This window comes from Hyperolius riggenbachi, chromosome 10 (genome assembly GCF_040937935.1).
Source record: "Hyperolius riggenbachi isolate aHypRig1 chromosome 10, aHypRig1.pri, whole genome shotgun sequence".
NCBI lineage: Eukaryota > Metazoa > Chordata > Amphibia > Anura > Hyperoliidae > Hyperolius > Hyperolius riggenbachi.
In genome coordinates, this window is record NC_090655.1 from 240,469,611 (window position 1) to 240,484,422 (window position 14,812).

Below are 14,812 nucleotides of genomic sequence, written 5' to 3' on the forward strand. Positions count from 1 at the left end.
ACAGATTGTGTAGGTAAACCCTCATACTACATAGAGATGGTAAAATTGGTCAGTGATTGCCCAATCATAATTAAAAGTGTGCACCACTATCGCGAAAATTGTAAAATTTAAAAAACATGTGAACGTATACAAATAAGAAGTACATTTTCCCAGAGTAAAATGACACATAAATTACCTTTCTCCTGTGTTGCTGTCACTTATAGCAGGTAGTAGAAATCTGATAACGTCAACAGTTAAATTTTACACTTTTTCGCGATCGTGCCCCTTAAACCCACATGCGAAAATACAAGTTGCAATCAGGCAACTGCCCAGTGTGAGCAGGACCCTGATCTGTTTCTGCTCATGGAATAAGGAAAATACACTTAAATTACTCCTGCTTCCCCTCCCTTTTTTTTCTTCCCTCTCTTTACACAAACATACTAGATCTACCACCAGATTGACCATTAGCTAGATCCCCCTCAGATCGAATCTGATAAGAGAAGAATTTATTACTTGCCCACACACTGCTCACCGATTTTCAATAGATTTCAGCATTAAATTGCCTTAGTGCCACCACTATCGCCCCCCTTGTATATTTGTCACCCCTCTTTTTCTCCTGTGGTGAGTGTTGGAGGCTCATCTGTCATGCAAGTGTGAATCCTTGTCTCCGGCAGTGTCTTTTTGCATTGTCAGGAGGACACAAGGGTGCTCGCAGTGACAATCGAAAAGGAGGCCAGACACTGGAGGTGGTGAGGAGTAGCACCAATGTCACAGGCGATCTTTCACCCACCACAGGCCGGAGGGGGGGGGGGGGGAACACCACCCAGGGGACCGTTGGTTGCTGGGAAATGTAACTCCCAGCAACCACCTGCTTAAGCCCATGCGACTGAGATTTTCCAACAGGCCTGGTCGATCCTTTTGAACAGGTGGCCGTATTGTGGCATCCATTCTCCTCCGAATTGATAATATTATCAGATGGAAAAGTCAATTGGCCCACAAAATTGTATTGTAATGTATGAACACCTTTAGAGGAACCTTCAGTTGCTTTTGTAGCATATGTTGAGCCTGTAAGGAAGGAGTATTCACATAAGGAGCTGAAATCTAAAACCTAGTTTGTTTATGGCCAAATTGTTTATTAGAATTTAATGTGGGAGGTGGGCACCCTCTAATGTCTGGTCCATGAATGTGTCCGCTGCACTGGCGGACTGCTCCGCATGGGAAGGCAATGTGCTGCCATGTGCAGTGCAAGGAGGAAATGGGGGAGCAGCAGTCAAATACGTGAGTAGACTTACATCGGCTTCCATCCACCTTCTCCATAGAAATGCTTAGTGGGGCCTGTATATTAGTTGACTGTGTTGTACCTTCTAGTTAGCTGTGAGCACATATACAACACAAGTAGGTGATCTCCATTTCCTCCTTACAGTTATGAACATTTAACCTTCTCCTTCCCTATTCCCTCCCATGTCTCCTCCAGCGCTTATTTTTTCCCACCGTGCTTCGGGGGGGGGTGGGATGGGATGATTGGGATGTGCGGTGGCGGCGGGGATCTGGAGGGTCTGTACCTCTTTAAACTATAGCAAAGAGGTGACCCCGTATCAGTGGCAGGGGGCGTGGCCAGAACCAGCTTGCATGCTGTGGCTCTGGCCCCTTGCGCACACTCCTGCAAAAATTTATTATGCGGCGCAGAGTGGTGCTGGAGGGGATCAAAGTCCACCACTCTGATCCACATAAGGGGATACAATGCTGGACTAGATCCGGCAATGGCGCCCACGTAATAGTAATATGATAATTTTATCTCATGTGGCAGAGAGTGAGACCGGTCGGCGATCAATGTGTTGTGCAACAGTGGCATGTAGTGGCAGACAATTTTAGTATATTGGACCAATATTACAATAATAAACAATTAACCCCCATCCCCGCACTTAATTTGGACATAGTCTAGCATATAACTGGGAGAGTTAAATCTCTCATGGGCTACACAACATGGCTAGAGGGGCAGGTTCGGCCCATGGGCTTTGAGTTTCACACGTACCCCAGGGTGGTAAGAAACTCAGCATTTCCTCTTTGTTCTAAAATATTACATCATAAAATCTACTACCACAAAAATTGTAGCAGAACAGCATTCAAACAGTTAAACACATCACTTTTATTTTGTTTACATTCTTCTGTTGCAACAATTAGTATACAGCCAGCAGCTTGATCACGCTGAACCGAGAGAGGTGAGAAATGATCACTAAATAGATATTAATATGTAAATACAGCAGCTATGCAGTAAAATGCAATGGCAGCTTTCAGAGCAGGTAAACTGTACTTTGGGAATTTGTAAAGAGACAATATTACTTGTGCACAAAAGAAAATATGGTAACTGTATGGGTAATAAAAAGTAGGAAAACACATTCTTATTGAATGTTATGTCAGAGTTTTATCCCACTTTAGCCAACATAGATAAATCCCCACCACAAAACTTGTAATATAATTGTATACTTTTATGTTTACTATTTATCCCTAGGAGATGGAGATGATGTTCGGAGCCCCTCAGAGGGACGTCTCATTCCATCCCCGGAGAATAATGGAATCGACCAAGGCTCTCCAAGAAGTAATCTCAATACCGGGAGTTTACACTGCAGACTAAGCTGTACAGATACATTCACGGATTCCCCTAAGCCTGAGCATCCCTCTACCCCTGAGGACCCCTCCAGGAACATAAGTGGTGATAATGGATTCCTGTGTCCTGTACTTGGGAAATGTTTCAGCAATAAATCACATCTGACAGTACACCAGGGAGAGCACATTGCGGACTCCCGTTTTTCATATTCAGAGTGTGGTAACAGTTTTAGTCAGAAAGGAGTCCTTATTATTCATCAAAAATGTCACATGAGTGACAGTCCTTTTTCGTGTTCAGTGTGTGGGCAAAACTACCTTCGTCAGGAACAGCTTCATGACCACCAGAAGACTCATGCTGCCGAACATCCATTTTCATGTTCAGAATGTGGCAAGTGTTTCATACATAGACAAAACCTTCTCAGGCATCAGCGTAGTCACACGGGCAAGCGGCCGTTTTTGTGTTCAGAGTGTGGGAAATGTTTCATTCGTAAAGGCTCACTCTTGATACACCAGAGACGTCACACAGGCGAGCGCCCCTTTTCTTGCTTGGACTGTGGTAAAAGTTTCACTCGCAAAGGACATCTTCTCACACACCAGAGAAACCACACTGGTGAGTTTCCATTTTCTTGTTCAGAGTGCGGAAAAGGTTTTGTTCAGAAACATGATTTTCTCACACATCAGAGAAGTCACACAGGCGAGCGGCCATTTTTATGTTCAGAGTGTGGGAAAGGTTTCAGCCAGACGGGAACCCTTTTTAGACACCAGAGAAGTCACACAGGTGAGCGTCCTTTTACCTGTCCAGAGTGTGGAAGATGTTTTAGCCAGAAAGCAAACCTTTTTAAACACCTGAAAGTTCACACAAAGAAAAATGTATAGTTTGATGGTTAGAATGAGGGCTACGCATTTGGTGAATCTTAAAGGACAACTGAAGTGAGAAGAATATGGAAGCTGTCATATCTTTTTTTCTTTTTAAGCATTACTAGTTGCCTGGCAGCCCTGCTGATCTATTTGGCTGCATCACACACCTGAAACAAGCATGAAGCTAATCTTGTCAGATCTGACAATAATGTCAGAAACACCTGATCTGCTGCATGCTTGTTCAGGGCTTACAGGATTAGCAGGGCAGCCAGGCAACTGGTATTGCTTGATAAGAAAAAAATATGGCAGCCATCATATCCCTCTCGCTTCACTTGTCCTTTAACCTCCCTGGCGGTAAGCCCGAGCTGGGCTAGCCACCGGGAGCTCAATACAGAGTATAGCGTGCAGCGGGTGGTTTTACTCACCTCCTGGGGGATCCAGACGTCGGTAGCTGTTCTCCTTCCTGTCCTCCGAGGCTCTGAATCACTCTGGTGAAATCGCCATCAGTGAGTTACAGCGCCACCAGGAGGATGGAGGAAAAATTGCAGCGCTGGAGCCCAGGGAGGTGAGTGAGTGCTGGGGCTGCTGCTGGCTTTCTGGCGGCATGTTTTTTTTTTCCTGATTTTACGGTCTGAAATGTGCTGAAAAGACCCTAAAGTCTGGAAATAATCATACCGCCAGGGAGGTTAAGTATTATCTGCATCCATCGTCTGTTATTTGCACCTTTCCTCTCCTTTCCTCTCCATTGCTTATTACTCGGTGTCCTGGTGTTTCCCACCACCACTAGCCTGACCAGGTTCTTATGGTCATATCTTGCATTAATGTGCTTCCATCTGTTTTCCCATTTCTCTGACCCCCCCCCCTCGGTTATTTTTACCTTTCCTTTGGGGTGCTTCTCACTCCTTTTCTGATGTCCTCCCTCACGTTCATGTGTCATCACCTGCCTCCAAGTGTTTCCACGCATCCTTTGTTTTTTACCCCCCAATCTTCTCATGTTCTACAATATAATACCTACCCTAGTCATAGTCTAAGATCAATTAAAATGTATTGGGAATTTGGGATGATATCTATCCAGGGTGAAAAAATATTGGTGGTGTGCTCCTTTATTTCTCAAACACAAAACCTCCTAAACAAGTGCACTATTCTTCAAGGAAGTATTTGAAAGGCCATAAAAGTCCACAAAAGGGTCCACACAGCCCCATAGCTCTTTGTCACAGGTTTCCTGGCAGGTGCAAATCAATGACACTTCAGTGAGACACCCCAGCACCTCACCCCAAGCAGTGAGAACTCACCCTTTAATATATGACCTCAGCTAGATGGGTCTACAGCAGGGGTCCCCAAACTTTTTCGGTCAAGGGCCGAGGTCAGCATACATTTGGTCAAGGTCCAGAACATACATACAATTATGTTGAAAACATTACATTGAATCTATGTATTGATTTCCCCCAATCATGCCCGGGGGAGAACTCCCAGCATGCGGCGCTTAAAGAGACTCCGTAACAAAAATTGCATCCTGTTTTTTATCATCCTACAAGTTCCAAAAGCTATTCTAATGTGTTCTGGCTTACTGCAGCACTTTGTACTATCACAGTCTCTGTAATAAATCAACTTATCTCTCTCTTGTCAGACTTGTCAGGCCTGTGTCTGGAAGGCTGCCAAGTTCTTCAGCGTTGTGGTTCTGCTATGAACTCCCCATCCAGGCCCCTCTATGCACACTGCCTGTGTGTTATTTAGATTAGAGCAGCTTCTCTCTTCTCTCTTATCTTTTACAAGCTGGATAAATCGTCCTCTGAGCTGGCTGGGCTTTCACATAGTGAGGAATTACAGACAAGGGCAAAGCTGTTTGCAGGAAGAAAAGAGCAGCCTGAAACTTCAGTGGAAGATAGCTGCAGGGGGAAAGAAACACACAAATGATCTCTTGAGATTCAAAAGGAAGGCTGTATACAGCCTGCTTGTGTATGGATGTATTTTCTATGTGTGGACATACTGTACATCAACCTACTTCCTGTTTTGGTGGCCATTTTGTTTGTTTATAAACAAACTTTTTAAAACTGTTTTTAACCACTTTTAATGCGGCGGGGAGCGGCGAAATTGTGACAGAGGGTAATAGGAGATGTCCCCTAACGCACTGGTATGTTTACTTTTGTGTGATTTTAACAATACAGATTCTCTTTAAAGGACCTCTTTGTGCACCAGACACTGAAGCATACCCAGGTGACAACCTGCCGTCCAATTAGACAGCAGTGTCACTTGATGCAGAATTAGATTGGAAGACAACGAATGACTGCTCGCTGGCTTCTACAGTATGTGGATAGGTAGCACTGCTATTCTATATGCGGGCCATCGATATTTAAAGATGCAGTGGGCCACATCTATAAGTTATACATTTTGTGTTTGGGGGCCAGTGGAAAAGTCTTGGGGGGGCCGCATTCCGCCCGCGGGCCTTAGTTTGAGGACCTCTGGTCTACAGTGTCTGCGGGGGTCATCTGTCCGCCCCCTGCCTCTACAGGATGTCACCATGCTCAACTTCATAATATCAGGCTTCCTTGAACCATGTCCCATCAAATAAAAGCATTTCGGGGCCATCATAATGTGCTCCCTTACAAACATGAAGTTTTCAGGTTCGCGCAGAGTTTTTATGGGCTCTACCCCGTGCTTTGGCCACCCGATGGGCTTGGTTGTGCTGCCATCCTTCAGTCCGTTCCGCTCGTGGCCATGCTTCCTGCTTCCGTGTTCCCATCATTCAACTAGTTTCGTCGCTTAGCGACTCATCAGGATCATCTCATAGTCTAATGCCCTACCATATTATTACTAGGAATTTATATAGCACTAACATTTTCTACAGCACATTGCAGAGTACATAGTCATGTCACTGACAGTCCTCAGAGGAGCTCACAGTCTAATGTTTGCATAGTCTAATGTCCTACCATATTATTATTATGTATTTATATAGCACTGACATCTTCTGCAGCACATTACAGAGTACATAGTCATGTCCTCAGAGGAGCCCACAATCTAATCCTACCATGGTCATAGTCTCATGTCCTAAAGTAGTATTATTATTATTATGACTATAGCAGGGATTAGACTGAGCCTCTCTGAGGTCAGTCTGTGACATGGCTATGTACTCTGTAAAGTGCTGCAGAAGATGTCAAGGCTATATAAATACAGTGTTGGGGAAAGAGATGTGACAATATATACTTTTTCCTCTGTTGTCTTTTTTATACTTCGAAATGGCCACTGTAGGTAAAATATCCAGATTGTATTTGACAGTTTATCCTGCCCATCAGATCACTGAAATGATTTTGCTGCTACAGTTTATGGTGGAGATATTTTTATTTTGAAATAAAGATACATAATTTTTTGCTTTGTGTACTTTTTTCTTCTGCAATCTACTGTGTTAATAATTATAATGAAAAATGATCATGGTAAAAATTGGGAAGAAAAGGTTACAAACTTAACCACAGATCTGTTAAGTGTTGACTGATCGGCAAGTGTTGAATGCAGTGCAACACTATGCAGCCCCCCATCACACTTTCGATTGACAAACTGGCCAAAATCAGTCTAAGGGCTGGAACCCACTAGAGCAATTTTTTTGAGTGTTTATGGAGCGCTTTAAATTGCTAGCACTTTCCTAAACGCTCTGCCAATGTAAATAAATTTGAGTGCGTATTGCAAACTGTAAATAAAATTATGATACATAGAAAGGACCAATCAGAATTAAAATCGCAAATTGCTACACAATCGCTGGCAAAAAGCCTACACTTTTTAAAATTGCTTCCAAAAGCGCCGGAAAACACTAATGAAATCGCTTACAAAACGCTATTTAAAAACGCTAGCGATTTGTAGTGGGTTCCAGGCCTTAAGTGAATCGATAAGGTAGGTTGGAAACAATGGATGCCTGGCAGATTCAATCAAAGTGATTTAACCTCCTTGGCGGTATGGGCGAGCTCAGCTCGTCCATGACCGCTGGAGGGCGCCGCTCAGGCCCCGCTAGGCCGATTTTCACAATTTTTGTTTTAAACACGCAGCAAGCACTTTGCTTGCTGCATGCTGGTCCCGATCGCCGCCGATACCCGCCACGTAACGACACCCCCCCTCCTGCTGAGATCCCTGCGCAGCCTAACCGATCAGTGTCAGGCAGCACTGAGGGGTGGATCATCGCGATCGTCGTCATGGCGATGGAGGAAGCCCTAAAGGAAATCCCGTTCAGAACGGGATTTCCTTAGAAGGGTTTGCGCAGGCAGCGATCGAAGGTACGCGCCGGACGCCGCAGGGAAGGGGGCATCATGTAGCTAGCTCTAGGCTAGCTACATGAGTTTAAAAAAATAATGTTAAAAAACTGCTGCGCCGCCACCCTGGCGCAGTTAATAGAACGCCAGGGTGGTTAATGGGCTGCGAAAAATGAATTTGTGTCTGCCTAGCTATAGGAGGCACCTTAGTGACTAACGGCTTGATGCAGGAAAGTGCGCTAAACAGAACGCACACACACATTGCGTGTTACTACTACCATGTGCATGCGCCGCACGGTACTATCCGCATACCGTGTGCTCCTAACTGCCATACGATGAACTTGTAGAGTGGCCACGATGCTCCACTAGTGCGGCCGCTATTACAGTAATATGCGCTCTACCATAGTAGCGGCCGTGCTTGTGGTGTATCGCGGTTGCGTTTTGAGCTCAACTCACGCAAGTTAGGAGCAGAGTCTGTTTTTTATCGGTAAAGGGCAGAAATCACAGTACATTCCTAAATTTGTGGAATAAAGGGCTGCTTTTAAATGTCCAGAGTGGTAATGTAAGGGTTATGCCCACTTCACACTGACAGAACAAGCGCCGCGTTTACCGAGATTGAGCGCTAACAGGTCTGTAAGGCCCTTAGGTGTGTGTGGTGCTGCATGTGTGCTCACCTGAACGGACCAGCGTTGCTACAAGTTTTACCAGACAGACAGGCTCAGTGTACACACAGCCTGTCTTATGTTTTTTTTTTGTTTTGGAGGGGGGGGGGGGGTCTATTTCTGAACTCCACCATGCTAACTACGAGGCCATGCCGCCACGCAAGATTGAGTATAACCGGTCTGTAAGGCCCTTAGAGGTGACATGGACAGTAAGGCCACTGATCATTACAGCTTATAGTTTGTGCCTGCTTTGCTTGCATACTAACTTTTGACATCTGCTTACTTTGCTTCACTGAAGTTAACTACATTTCCACCAATCTGGTGTGATATTATCCATTTACAAACTGGACTTGGTTCAGCCATATAAGCATTGAGCATTCTATGCTGTATTATATGAGCTCATTATACGGAGGTGTACAACTTTTAACCACTTGCCGACTGCCCACAGATGATGGGCGGCGGCAAGGGCTGGGCCCAAACGACCACAATACGCCCATCGGCAGCGGCGGGAGTGGTTATGCGGCGATCGCGTCATTCGTGACGCGATCAGCCGCCGGTGATAGGCTCCGCCCCCCTCGCACTGTAACCCGCCGGCCGTTCGGAAGCGCCAGCGGGTTACTAGCTGCCTGATCGCCGCTGAGAAAATGTATAATAGGCTTTGTAATGTATACAAAGCCTATTATACAGGCTGCCTCCTGCCCTGGTGGTCCCAGTGTCCGAGGGACCACCAGGGCAGGCTGCAGCCACCCTAGTCTGCACCCAAGCACACTGATCTCCCCCCCCCGCCCCCTGATCGCCCACAGCACCCCTCAGACCCCCCCCCCCCCCCCTGCCCACCCCCCAGACCACTGTTTGCACCCAATCACCCATCAATCACTCCCTGTCACTATCTGTCAACGCTATTTTTTTTATTCCCCCTGTCACTGCCACCCATCAATCAGCCCCTAACCTGCCCTTTCCGGGCAATCTGATCACCCACCCACACCATCAGATCGCCTGCAGACCCGCCGTCAGATCACCTCCCAAGTGCATTGTTTACATCTGTTCTCTCTTCTAAACACCCACTAATTACCCATCAATCACACCCTATCACCACCTGTCACTGTTACCCATCAGATTAGACCCCTATCTGCCCCTAAGGCACCCAATCACACGCCCTCAGACCCCAGCCCTGATCACCTCGCCAGTGCATTGCTTGCATCTATTCCCCCCTCTAATCACACCTTGAGACACCCATCAATCACCTCCTGTCACCCCCTAGCACACCTATCCATCAGATCAGGCCCTAATTTGCCCCGTGTGAGCTACTGATCACTCGGCCAAACCCTCAGACCCCCTTCCGATCACCTCCCCAGTGCATTGATTGCATCTATTTTCCCCTCTAACGACCCCCTGAGACACCCATCAATCACCTCCTGTCACTCCCCTAGCACTCCTATCCATCAGATCAGGCCCAATACAACCTGTCATCTAAAAGGCCACCCTGCTTATGACCGGTTCCACAAAATTTGCCTCCTCATAGACCACCTGTCATCAAAATTTGCAGATGCTTATACCCCTGAACAGTCATTTTGAGACATTTGGTTTCCAGACTACTCACGGTTTTGGGCCCGTAAAATGCCAGGGCAGTATAGGAACCCCATAAGTGACAACATTTTAGAAAAAAGACACCCCAAGGTATTCTGTTAGGTGTATGACGAGTTCATAGAAGATTTTATTTTTTGTCAAAAGTTAGCGGAAATTGATTTTTATTGTTTTTTTTTTTTCACAAAGTGTCATGTTTCACTAACTTGTGACAAAAAATAAAATGTTCTGTGAACTCACCATACACCTAACGGAATACCTTGGGGTGTCTTCTTTCTAAAATGGGTTCACTTGTGGGGTTCCTATACTGCCCTGGCATTTTAGGGGCCCTAAACCGTGAGGAGTAGTCTAGAAAACAAATGCCTCAAAATGACCTGTGAATAGGACGTTGGGCCCCTTAGCGCACCTAGGCTGCAAAAAAGTGTCACATGTGGTATCGCCGTACTCAGGAGAAGTAGTATAATATGTTTTGGGGTGTATTTTTACACATACCCATGCTGGGTGGGAGAAATCTCTCTGTAAATGAACAATTCTGTGTAAAAAGAACAACAAAATATTGTCATTTACAGAGATATTTCTCCCACCCAGCATGGGTATGTGTAAAAATACACGGAAAATGACACTTTGTGAAAAAAAAAACAATTAAAAATCAATTTCTGCTAACTTGTGACTAGAGTTGGGCCGAACCTCCGATTTTAGGTTCGCGAACCGGGTTCGCGAACTTCCGCAAAAGGTTCGGTTCGCGTTAAAGTTCGCGAACCGCAATAGACTTCAATGGGGATGCGAACTTTGAAAAAAAAAAACAATTATGCTGGCCACAAAAGTGATGGAAAAGATGTTTCAAGGGGTCTAACACCTGGAGGGGGGCATGGCGGAGTGGGATACATGCCAAAAGTCCCCGGGAAAAATCTGGATTTGACGCAAAGCAGCGTTTTAAGGGCAGAAATCACATTGAATGCTAAATGACAGGCCTAAAGTGCTTTAAAACATCTTGCATGTGTATACATCAATCAGGTAGTGTAATTAAGTTACTGCTTCACACTGACACACCAAACTCACCGTGTAACGCACCACAAACAGCTGTTTGTGTAGTGACGGCCGTGCTGGACTGGTGCGCACCATGGAGTGGTGGGTTCACAGAACAGGTATGCAGTGGCAGGTTCACTGAACAGTACAGGTATGCAGTGGCGGGTTCACTGAACAGTACAGGTATACAGTGGCGGGTTCACTGAACACAACAGTTATGCAGTGGCGGGTTCACTGAACAGAACAGGTATACAGTGGCGGGTCCACTGAACAGAACAGGTATGCAGTGGTGGGTTCACAGAACAGGTATGCAGTGGCAGGTTCACTGAACAGGTATGCAGTGGTGGGTTCACTGAACAGGTATGCAGTGGTGGGTTCACTGAACAGGTATGCAGTGGTGGGTTCACTGAACAGGTATGCAGTGGTGGGTTCACTGAACAGGTATGCAGTGGTGGGTTCACAGAACAGGTATGCAGTGGCAGGTTCACTGAACAGGTATGCAGTGGTGGGTTCACTGAACAGGTATGCAGTGGTGGGTTCACTGAACAGGTATGCAGTGGTGGGTTCACAGTACAGGTATGCAGTGGTGGGTTCACAGAACAGGTATGCAGTGGTGGGTTCACAGAACAGGTATGCAGTGGCGGGTTCACTGAACAGGTATGCAGTGGCGGGTTCACTGAACAGGTATGCAGTGGCGGGTTCACTGAACAGGTATGCAGTGGTGGGTTCACTGAACAGGTATGCAGTGGTGGGTTCACTGAACAGGTATGCAGTGGTGGGTTCACAGAACAGGTATGCAGTGGTGGGTTCACAGAACAGGTATGCATCGGCAGGTTCACTGAACAGGTATGCAGTGGTCTCACTGAACAGAACAGGTATGCAGCCAGGAACAAGCTAAGCCTAACTAATCTTTCCCTATGAGAGACAGTCTGCAGCAGCTCGCCCTACTCTCACTAATGCAGGCACACGAGTGACCGTAATGGCCGCCGCTGCCTGCCTTATATAAGGGGGGTGGGGCTCCAGGGGCTAGTGTAGCCTAATTGGCTACACTGGGCCTGCTGACTGTGATGTAGAGGGTCAAAGTTGACCCTCCATGGTGCATTATGGGGCGAACCGAACTTCCGCAAAGGTTCGCCTGCGGGACGCGAACCACGGAAGTTCGCATGGAACCGTTCGCAGGCGAACCGTTCGGCCCAACTCTACTTGTGACAAAAAATTAAATCTTCTATGAACTCACCATACTCCTAATGGAATACCTTGGGGTGTCTTCTTTCTAAAATGGGGTCATTAGTGAGGTTCCTATTCTGCCCTGGCATTTTAGGGGCCCTAAACCATGAGGAGTAGTCTTGAAACCAAATGTCACAAAATGACCTGTGAAATCCTAAAGGTACTCATTGGACTTTGGGCCCCTTAGTGCAGTTAGGGTGCAAAAAAGTGCCACACGTGGTACCGCCGTACTCAGGAGAAGTAGTGTAATGTGTTTTGGGGTGCATTTTTACACATACCCATGCTGAGTGGGAGAAATATCTCTGTAAATGGACAATTGTGTGTAAAAAAAATCAAAAAAATTGTCATTTACAGAGATATTTCTCCCACCCAGCATGGGTATGTGTAAAAATACACCAGAAAACACATTATACTACTTCTTCTGAGCACGGCAATACCACATGTGTGGCACTTTTTTGCAGCCTAACTGCGCTAAGGGGCCCAAAGTCCAATGAGCACCTTTAGGCTTTACAGGGGTGCTTACAATTAGGCCCCCCCCCCCCCAAAATGCCAAGACAGTAAACACACCCCACAAATGACATCATTTTGGAAAATAGACACTTCAAGGTATTCAGAGAGGAGCATAGTGAGTCCGTGGCAGATTTCATTTTTTTTTGGGTCGCAAGTTAGAAGAAATGGAAACTTTTTTGTTTTGTCACAAAGTGTCATTTTCCGCTAACTTGTGACAAAAAATAAAATCTTCTATGAACTGACCATGCCTCTCAGTGAATACTTTGGGATGTCTTCTTTCCAAAATGGGGTCATTTGGGGGGTATTTATACTATCCTGGAATTTTAGCACCTCATGAAACATGACAGGTGCTCAAAAAAGTCAGAGATGCTTCAAAATGGGAAAATTCACTTTTTGCACCACAGTTTGTAAACGCTATAACTTTTACCCAAACCAATAAATATACACTGAATGTTTGTTTTTTTTAATCAAAGACATGTAGCACAATAAATTTGGACAAAAATGTATACAGAAATTTAACTTTATTTGAAAAATGTCAGCACAGAAAGTAAAAAAAAAAATCATTTTTTTGACAAAATTCATGTCTTTTTTGATGAATATGATAAAAACTAAAACTCGCAGCAGCAATTAAATAGCACCAAAAGAAAGCTGTATTAGTGACAAGAAAAGGAGGTAAAATTCATTTAGGTGGTAGATTGTATGACTGAGCAATAAACCGTGAAAGCTGCAGTGGTCTGAATGGGGAAAAAGGCTCTGGTCCTTAAGGGGCGAAAAAACTGTGGTCCTCAAGTGGTTAAGTAACAGTGGATATAGGCTGTGGGAGGCTTCGGTTGGGAAGGGGTAGGGGGATGTTTGTATTGCCTGGGCACATGTTTTAGTATGTTTTAAATATTGTATTATTGGATTAATAAAGAGATTTTAATATTTTCAAATAAATAGTATTTATGATCAATTGGGCCATACCCATCTACACCTCTATCTTGCAGTTTTTGTTCTTAGATATATGAGGTGGGATCGGATGTCCCGTCCCGGGTGACCCCAAATTATTCAGTGTTAACAGTACCCCTTGGAGATTACTACTCAGTTGATTTTGGGTTAATTGGGCTTTGAGTCCAGGGTGTTACCGTCCACGATATCAGTGGCTAGTGCAGGGCGATGTTGCAGTGGGACACACTTCTGGCACAGATTGAGCATGATTGCTCACAGATGCAGGGAGAAAAGAATGCACAACAGTTAATAAATAAAAGCTTTAGAAAGCTTTAGAAAATTAACCAAGTTGTGTAAGAGGAAGCCCAGACTTTGGTGTAACCTTAAAGGATACCCGAGGTGACATGTGACATGATGAGATAGACATGGGTATGTACAGTGCCTAGCACACAAATAACTATGCTGTGTTCCTTTTTTTCTTTCTCTGCCTGAAAGAGTTAAATATCAGGTATGTAAGTGGCTGAATCAGTCCTGACAGGAAGTGACTACAGTGTGACCTTCACTGATAAGAAATGTCAACTATAAAACACTTTCCTAGCAGAAAATGGCTTCTGAGAGCAGGAGAGAGATACAAAGGGTCAATAGTTCATACATTTTAGCTCTGGCATACTTCAATGAATGTGTCAATGAGCAAAAACAATAAAACAGTTAAAATTTAAAAAGTAGATTTAAACATAAAACTGTGGAATATCTTTTTTGATGAGATATTTTTCATTTTTAGGAGAAGGAAGATAGATTCAATTGTTTATCTCATTAGTTTATTTTCACCTAGGGTGTTCTTTAAAGAGAATCTGTATTGTTAAAATCGCACAAAAGTAAACATACCAGTACGTTAGGGGACATCTCCTATTACCCTCTGTCACAATTTCGCTGCTCCTCGCCGCATTAAAAGTGGTTAAAAACAGTTTTAAAAAGTTTGTTTATAAACAAACAAAATGGCCACCAAAACAGGAAGTAGGTTGATGTACAGTATGTCCCCACATAGAAAATACATCCATACACAAGCAGGCTGTATACAGCCTTCCTTTTTAATCTCAAGAGATCATTTGTGTGTTTCTTTCCCCCTGCAGATCTCATGCACTGAAGTTTCAGGCTGCTCTTTTCTTCCTGCAAACAGCTTTGCCCTTGTCTATAATTCCTCAA

General features: G+C 44.9%; 1 protein-coding gene across 1 annotated transcript in view; it reads left to right on the top strand.

Annotated features, from left to right (window-relative positions):
- The window catches only part of LOC137536986 (uncharacterized), a 136,712-nt gene that overhangs the window by 5,032 nt on the left and 116,868 nt on the right, over positions 1–14,812 (top strand). The window contains 1 exon segment of the mRNA XM_068259149.1: positions 2,489–3,453. Within this exon segment, the coding sequence (XP_068115250.1) occupies positions 2,489–3,453 (965 nt within the window).